Below are 9,059 nucleotides of genomic sequence, written 5' to 3' on the forward strand. Positions count from 1 at the left end.
CGCCTATTCCTGTAAGGTACACGAAGAGGTAGAAATGATCCATGCGAGGCATGGGGATAATTGAATGTTCTCTTCGAAGAAGAACAAATGATGGTTAAGAGGTAGGACAGTAGAATCGATACACTGCCGAGTAAAGGCAGATCACCTCAAAAATCATCGCCTTTCATTTAAATACTAAGGAGAGAGGTTCAAGGCAGCCAACCTTTGTGTCACGTGATCGCTCTCAAAACTGCCATTGGTGGAACCCTGAGCTGCGGAACCCTCAGGAAGCCAGAAATTGAGGCAAATGCTGGTTCGCATTTTTCTAGTACACACTAGTTCGCATTAAAACAAATTTGGTGCTCCCTCTCGCTATTGCCACGAGTGCACGTACCTGCCGCAGACGTGCGCGTAGAAGTTGTCGCACGCCGACGCGCTCAGGTTCGTGGTGCCGGCGATCAGTTTCGCGTAGTGGCGGCACGGTTCGGACTCGCAGACTTTATCCCCGCGGTGGGCTCGAGGCGCCCTCTGCAGCCGGATAGGTGCGGCAATCAGCAACTGCACCAGGATGACCACCACGAGCACCACGATGGTGGCGGCTAGGGGCCAGTACTCCAGCAGTCCGGAGGTTGTGGTGGCGGTCGGCTGCGGACTGTCGCGGCGCTCCGGGACGACTAACCTTTCCTCGTCGCCTGCGCGTCCGGACGCTTTCTTCACCTCGACCGCCGCTTGTGGCTCCTTCCGGTTGTCACCATGCAAGCGAGTGCACCCAGCAACCTATTTCATTTGTTCATTTCATCCATATTCTATCGATCTATTACAAGACCGGGATTGGAGTAGGATGCCGATAATTTATGTAGACTGATTATACCGAAAATGTGTGTCGGATTGAGCAGGAGCATAATCTTTATGTCGACTTACTTTAAGCAGGATACACGTGGTAGTAAGCGGCGGCTCGTACGACGTGCGACAAAGAATGCTTGTATGTGACACATCTACGAGATGCTGTTGGTATCGGTTTGGTTGTTCGTACAACAAAATCTTTGGTTGTTCGTAGGACAGGTCGTACGTCAGATGGCGCGCGGTACTGAAGTGCGCGTCTCCGACTTCAAGCGCGGAAGCATTGTGCGGTGGAGCGTTGAGCAGAAATTTCCCCTTGTCAGTAGGCACAACGCTAAATCACCTGCAACTATATCAACTGTCGAAGGCAATGACGCTGCTTCTTGAGGTGATGCAACGGGTGAAAGAGACGCTCCCCTGGCCAAGCATTCTAGCTCTCTACGCAACTGTCATTGTTTTTCGTCGTTACCATCCCCCTAAAAGGCTGAGTGGTGTGCTTTCCCATTTCAAAGGCGTGGTTTCATGCGGTAATCACAGTGTTGTAGTGTAATCCTGCACTATTATAAAAACGCTCGAGGCCTGTGTGGAGGCGGTGGGATCCTTTCCGACAGTTGAGATAACCTCATTTGTTGCCAACAGGCAAAATACATCGATATAATGGCATATGGTGCAGCATTTGAAGAAAATATGGGTGTTTTCTTCCACCTGCTCAACAGTGGTTGAGTACGTTTGAGCTTTTGCGATTCACAAATACAGTTCGTGAAGAAATGTGCATAATGCAGTGGAAATGGCGGCGAGAATGCTGCGTCACCTCAGCTTCCCAACGCGCACCTTCTGAGAGACAAATCAGAACCGCACCTCACGATCAGAAACAATATAAATATGTATTTTGCAACATATACAGTATGCATAATTTCAAGTAGTATGAAAGAAATCAGTAATGGCATCCTCGCCAATGTGTATGTTCAATCTCGGCGTAATATCAGATATCGATTAGTTGAACTAACTAGTGCAGACGGTATTCGATTTGCTGGTATCAGGGATAATCAATGTTTAATAGCATCGCCGTGCCTGCTCCAGATATCCTTATTAGATGATGCATCTGCGCAGGAAGTTACGTCACCGATTGCAGAAAATTAATGCCTGAGGTAGGGTATATATCGAGCCTAATCCAAGGCGTAATACGTACTCGGACCAGATTTTGGCTGGCATTGAATAGGAACCAGAACTGATATTCAGGGAACTTGCCTGAACCCAAACAGAAACTCAGCCGAGAAAATGATAATGGTCGCCGGATCGGCACGTAACGGTTCAAGCTTATAGGACGACAACTGGTGCTTCATAGATTCGAAATATCTATTTCTTCGGTCAGTTCACCCTACTTGCAGGCCATTACGACTCACGGACTACGTTGTGCGCGAGTACTGGTGTAAACGATGGGTGTATTTGGTAGTGACTACGGTCACCTTGGAACAGACACTTGCACTTTTGAACTCGGCTGTGCCAGTCGAGTTCGTATTGGTCAAAACGTTTTTCAGTCTTCAGGGAATGACTTTTTTTGGTCAAAGCTCTAAATTCGGCGTTAGGTTAGATTGCGTAACCGCTAGCCGTAAAAAAAAAGCCCGTTCCTACCTGGTGCGAGAACCTACCATAGCGTCGTCTACCACCAGCGCACTAGTGACGTATTAATTTGGGTCACGTGGGTGCGTCGGCAATGGCGGCGAAGGGTTGTACAGGATTCCCATCGTGTGGCTGCGCAATTTAGGCCGGTTGCAGCGCTTATTTTTGTTTAACGTACGTGGGACACCCTGTGTAGTGCAACTGGCGGTGGTCTGCTCCAGACCACAATGAGTTGCACTTTCCCTTTCGAAGAGGCAGGTTGTGTGTCGAGTGAGCTCATGAACAACACTATGCAATGTGGTGATCGCGGTTTAAATCATGGATCCGGGACCTCACAGAAGTGTGACGTAATGCTAAGGCATTGAGCTCGCAGTTACCTCTAAATTGCATGCCAGTGAATTCTTTTCACCAAGTTACAGGAACACGAACCAACACGTATGACCGTCCTGGGATTTATACGTCATAGCGCAGGAAGTACGGTATATGAGCACATTGATACTAAAATGCAAAAGGTCCTAAAGCAATCTTCTCGCTGTTGATGCGATAGTCGGCGGTTGTCGATAACAAGGGACAACCTTCCTGGATAGCAAAATATACTGTCCGCCCTAAAAATTAAAAAACTAAACTATGGGGTTTTCGGTACCAAAACCCCCTTCTGATTATGAGGCGCACCGTAGTGGGGGACTCCGTAATAATTTGGACTAAATACAAATACACGGGTGTTTTCTGCATTTCGCCCTCATCTAAATGCGGCCGCCATGGCTGGGATTCGATTGAGCGCCGTCTCCGCCTTGCTAAATTCATGACGTAATTTGATGGCCTATGATAATGCATGACTGTAGAGGATGAGTGAAAGCATAGATAAAGAACTGTTTAATCCTGTGTGCTAGCCGAGTAAGCTCAGTGTTCCAGCCAGCAAAACAGGCTGGAACGTTTCACTCCAGGTGGGGTTACTAAACTTCATGGCCTAAAGTGCCATACTCTAAGAATGCAAGCCTTTGACACCCACCGGTGGCTGAGGCGACAACGCCTTGTCCGATGACTGGGACGGTGACGTCGCAAGCGTCGTGCCCGAAGCTGCTTGCGTCACTCTGCGGTGGTAGAGAGCACCTATGAGTGCGATGGTCTATCGGACAATAAAGAGCGTTATCGATGTACTGTGATGCCGAGAGTCAAGGGCGGGGCGTAAGCGGTACATCTCGCAATAAAATGTCTAATGAAAATGTGAAGAACACTTCCACAAAGTGGGAAACATTTCACGCAAGGTGAAGCAACCGACGCAGCTGTCGCGTTGGTCCGCATTCACGTATGAATTAAATAATTAATTATTTAAATAATTAATCAATCAATCAAAATTCGGCAAAGATAGTTCAGACTGCTTACGCATGGGAATGTGACAGCATTATACTCCCTTTGTTGAAACGTTTTTATTTTATACACCCATTTTATACACTTATGACGTGGCGCCACCTCCTCCCCATTGGCTGCGCCGTCATTTGCCCAATGACGCACGCACTATCTAGGCCACACCTTTACTCAGCCAGATGGCTGCGAAGTGACGTGTGCAATGACTCATGCACTAGGCACACCTTTAATCAGCCAGAACCGTACAGCCGCCATGGCGTCGGGAAAGCGGGCTCGTCTCGCACCCCGGAGGCCCGCGTTTGATCCCCACCCAGAACGAAATTTGCCTAATTTCTTATCAAAGCCAATCATTTCCATTGTTTACAGGAACCACTGTGACAAATTTGACCTCAATGCGAGCATTTCTGGACGTGTTCTTACTCTTTGCGCCGTCGGCCATTTTCGGTATACGACGACGACACCCGACTTTCGCGTAATGGGGCATATAATACTTTCGCATTAATAAACCAACCAATCAGTCAGTGTAAGCTTATTTTCCTTCCGAGAAAGGAGGGGCCGAAACTAGAGTCTGTGCTTCTGCTTGACTGAGTTCCCGACTCCCTGTCCCATGGCAAAAGGGCGGCTGGATACATTGCACAAGTTTCGCAATAAATCGTGTAATATAAGAAACGCTAGCAATAGAAGCAGCCAGGACGTGACCGAGAAACTCGGCACGCTGTTATACAGAGCTCCCTGTCAGCCAAGCAAAGCTAAAGGCGCTTACAACCCAAAGTCTGAAATCGAGATTCCGACTCACTGGGCGCCGGTAAGCAAAAGGCAGATTCGTATAGAAGCAGATAGCTAGCGAGAAATGGAGCTGTCACTCTCATGTGAGGAGGCGAGCGGAATTCGTGACCCATTACCACGGCCACCAGGACACGTTGGCCGTCTTAAGCGTCGCTGAGCGTACACCACCTGTAGCCCACATTTCGAAGCGAAACGCTTTGTTTGCCTCTTTCGCCCTCTTTCGTGGTTGGCGCCGATGCAAAGGCACGCAGTGTTGGTACTGCGTTTGACCCAAGGAGGTCATTCTTTTTTAGATGCGAAGCATCTTATGGTCGGGGCTATGTCACTCCCTCCCTCACTCACTCCGCCGTGCGGCGTCCACACCCCTACTGCGCATGCGCATCCTCCTCCCCCTCCTCTGCTTGTCTCATCTGCTCTGCTCTCGGCATTCCTCCTCTCCTCTCCGACGCTCCGATCCTCTCCTCTCCGGATTGCGCAACGAATGGCAACACCTGCGGCTCCGCGCGCGATAATGCGATGCAGCTTAGGTTAGAGGCGCGACGGTAGGCGCCCCAGTGGCACCGGCAACAGTCACCAACGCCGCGCGCGTTCGGTGCGAACGCGGGCAAAACGCCGACGGCGTCGAAAACAGTTCTGCGCGTAGCTGGTGCAGCTGCATGTCCAAGTTTATATAGCTGATAAAGCTACCTTGAGTCGACACCATGGCTGCTTCGCATACTACTCAGGATTCCCCTACGGGAAGATAGTGTAATTTTTTTATTGTTTTCGTCATAAGGTAGAGGGCGTTTATGATTTATGCGAATGGGTGCACATACTTCAAGAGCAGTTGTCCTCACAGCAAGACATTTACATCTTCTCTGGCCACTGCTTTCAAGTTTTCGCTTCTAAATTTCGAAAATACGACGTCGCGTAAACGGCGGAAGGACAAAACGGACTGGAATGTTACAGACTGTTACAGAGAAAGGGGTTCCCAGCGGCTACGAGGCTGCTGGCGGCCCCTACACTCTACGTCACTGCGGCTGCCCTTCGTTCTGGGGCAAGAATAGGTGTCGACACCCGGGGTCGAGGGCTTACCCATCCACGCCACTAAGCTGCTCCTGTGGCTGCCGTGGCTGTGACTGGTCATTGTCCGATGCCTGCGCTTTCTCTTGGTGCTTCTTTCCGCCTTTGCGGTGGTGCTTGGAGCTCCGTCGACGGACAGAGCTTTCACCGGCACCGGTGGTCGTTGTTTCCGCGGCATGCCCTTCAGAGGACGCCGAGAGTGCAGCTTCGCTCACGGCGCTGGTAGCTGCGGTGGCGGCGGTGGTGGGGGCGACGGCAGCGTCCGGGGCAGCGGCTGCGGTGACGGGTGAGGTAACGGGTGAAGTGGTGGCGTGCTCTTCCTCCATGGCTGTATGCAGAGCACCTGTGTGCGCAGAAAGCGTTAACACTAACGGTCAGCGGTATGCCGCGAGCGCGTGAGCAGCTGGTTGGTGAATGTCGACGCTGATTCGAAATATTGGGGCATACCCACAGCTCGACATTGGCGGTGAAGCGGGCCGTTGAATAGAAACGAAGGTAGGTAATGATGATCAACTGAAATGGTGCATATCCACAATTGGCCAAGAATCGGAGCATAGAAGTACAGTCGATGTAACAGATGATGTTCTTTCCTTACACGTGACACCTAGCTGCTGACGAGTGGTATCGGCCACTCGTCAAAATACGAAATTACCGGCAATAAATGTAAAAATGTGCGCCAAAATAAAAAACAACGTAATTGGCGTGGGACTACAAGAAAATTAGCTATCTAAAAACACACACACACACACACGACATGAAAATTAAATCGCAGCACAGCCAGCCACCAATATATATGGCACGGCAATATGCCTTATTGCTTCAATGAGCTTGTGGCAGCCGCCATATTTGCAACAGTTGTTGTAAACGCAGCAATGCGAAAAGTACGTTCACGGAAGCTTTTGAGCGAGGGGTCAGAACGTCGGCAAGAAAGAAGAAAACGCTCAACAGTTTCTTCTTCATTACAAGTATAGATTTTACCTATTTTAGTATTAACAACTTTCTAACACCATACAAATCTTGGCCAATCCTTCCCAGTGCGTATGCGCCATTGTAGGAGGAAAAGCAAGGCGAAGCAAAGGTTGGGGATCGAGAGGCTTGCCAGATAACGGTTGGTTCATCGTGAAATGGCGCAACGAAGTTTGAGAGAATGATGACGATGACTTCATTAAAGTGCTTAATATATTTTGTCAACACCGTCCGATCCGTCGCACGACGCGGAGCGAACGTTTCATGCTTTTCAGGCCGGATGGATTCTATTTGAAGCTTGCTGGACGGGGTTGAAGGCCCGATGGAGTGGATCGTTTTAACGCGAAAGCGTTCAGGGCACCGTGTCGCAGAAAATCCGTCGTCGGCGTCGGCATAAGCATCGGCGTCTGGCGGAAATAATCATGCCGAACCCCATCATCCCGGACCACCCCGACCGGGTGGGCCCTTCGCGTGGCGCAAGGCATTAGTGAACAAAAATTGAATTTCTCAAAGTAAAATCCGTCAGAAAAATCGTAAAGTACGACTAAACCACAGCCTAGAGACGTGATAGCGTTGGATTGTAATTTGAGTATACGAGAAAAAAGCCTGATAAGCAGCCAGGGATCTCTGAATGTCATCGCGTTCCACTCTTAAAGGTGAAGCTTAGGCGTCCTCCAATTCTGATGGTGTTTCGCTGTACTTTGGTTCTAGGCAACATTGAGGGGAATGTTGAAAACAGAGCCTTTCTAAATTTTGATCCGACCCCATGTCGCAGAAAATATGGTGGTGCTGTCTGCGTCAACAGCATCCAATAACGCTATCGCGTTTCACTCTCAAAGCGACGCTTAAGCGTACTCCAAGTTTTTACGCGCACATAACGCAACTTAAGCGTATTTCTAATGTTGCCGAAGAATCGGGAGCTGTGTATACTAAGAGAAGTTGGGAGATCTTGCAATTGTAGAAAGCTTTGAGAGGAAGCAATAAAAGAATTGACATTGAGAACTGTCGAACTGACGTGAGCAGAAACTAAAAAAAAAAAAAAAATCGCCATAACCCCTAGCATTGAATCAATATAGCTGCACAACGTATTACTACGGTCCAAGCCAGTGATGTATATAAGGCGTGTACTCCAGCGTTCCAGTTTCGCGCTCTTTATTATGAGCCGTGTGAACGGGCTAGCAAGGGCCAAGTGGGATGCATGGCGTGCAGCCGGTTCCACTTACCATCTCACTTAGCAAGGGCCAAGTGGAATGGATGATGTGCAGCCTCCTGCGCTCAATGTTTCCGCCTGTGTATTGCAAGACTGCAGACTCCGGAGCATTTGGAAAAGTGGCGCTTGCTCGGAGCACTTGCCGGCAGCCTTCGCAAGACCTAGGTCCACTTGCTGCAAGCTACGATCATCCTTACGCAACAGTAATTGCGACGCAGATCGCGGCAGAGACGGCGACACACAGCAAAATAATGCACCTCATAACACAGCCCCTGCAAAAAAAAAAAAAAAAAAAAGTGCGGGAAACACCGTTGCGCAGCCCTTCTCCCGTAGCCGAGCGCCGGAGTACCCAAACAAACACATCCAAACAGAGCTGCCAAGCCCAGCCAGGGGTTAGACGGTGCCACTTTCTCATATTTGTGGCGGTTGTAAAAACTGAACCGTATTGGTAAAGAAAAAAAAAAAGACTTCCGCCCCCGGGAGGGCTCGAACCTCCAACCTTTCGGTTAACAGCCGAACGCGCTAGCCGATTGCGCCACGGAGGCTGGACGTCTCAATGTGGCGTAAAAGAGTTAGAAATAGCTTACCGGTAAGTATTTAGCGAAGTCATTTTCCGTACATTCATAACCCCTTTGAAGCTAGTTCAGTTTCGCAGAGGCGAGGGAGGCTTTCGACGTTTCATCTCTGCACGCACTATTTCCCTCATCGAACGAGCGCGCCTTTTTCAGAGGCTCTTTCGGTGTGCCTGATGGTGGAATTTTGGGTAAATTGAACCAAGTTATGAAGAAACAATGATACCGTACATGTTAGCGGATTGAGAGCACTGTAATGTTGTTATTTCATAATTGTACACTTTCACTGAGAGTAATTTTTGAAGTGCGATTAGTTTGCTAATAGTATAGGTTCGTTTACACATCTGAATTGCATGAGCTCTTACGCACGGCTAGGGCCAACTATACCGTGCCATTGTTTTAGTTCAAACAATTACCAAAAAAAAGTTTCATGCAGCGTATAGGGCAATATATAATGTTGTTTTTTTTTTTTTTTTTTTTTTTTACTTTTTGCTTGCGAAAGCAAGTCGACGGTGGCGCCCCTCGAAAGCGTATTCAGTCACTCGGCGCCGCCCCCAGCGACGGCGGCTGCGCAGAGTGACTTTCGACATGGCTCTGAGGCGGAAAAAAAAGAACACAATATAAAGGAGTGAAAGCGCGCGCTATCATCGGCCAATCGG

The 9,059-nt window shown here is 49.1% G+C and overlaps 1 protein-coding gene and 1 non-coding gene across 2 annotated transcripts in view; both read right to left on the reverse strand.

Moving 5' to 3' along the window:
* The window catches only part of LOC125941074 (uncharacterized), a 28,724-nt gene extending 22,746 nt beyond the window's left edge, over nt 1-5,978 (reverse strand). Inside the window, exons 1-3 of the mRNA XM_049658000.1 lie at nt 5,665-5,978; nt 3,449-3,530; nt 374-717 (exon numbers count right to left, since the gene is read on the reverse strand). Of these exons, the coding sequence (XP_049513957.1) occupies nt 374-717; nt 3,449-3,530; nt 5,665-5,978 (740 nt within the window). The remainder of the gene's footprint in view (nt 1-373; nt 718-3,448; nt 3,531-5,664) is intronic.
* A 2,321-nt stretch (nt 5,979-8,299) lies between these two features.
* On the reverse strand, nt 8,300-8,373 carry Trnan-guu (transfer RNA asparagine (anticodon GUU)). Its single transcript has one exon. It is a non-coding gene; the product is annotated as a tRNA-Asn (tRNA).
* Between the last annotated feature and the right edge of the window lie 686 nt (nt 8,374-9,059).

This window comes from Dermacentor silvarum, chromosome 10, assembly GCF_013339745.2.
Source record: "Dermacentor silvarum isolate Dsil-2018 chromosome 10, BIME_Dsil_1.4, whole genome shotgun sequence".
NCBI classification, from domain to species: domain Eukaryota; kingdom Metazoa; phylum Arthropoda; class Arachnida; order Ixodida; family Ixodidae; genus Dermacentor; species Dermacentor silvarum.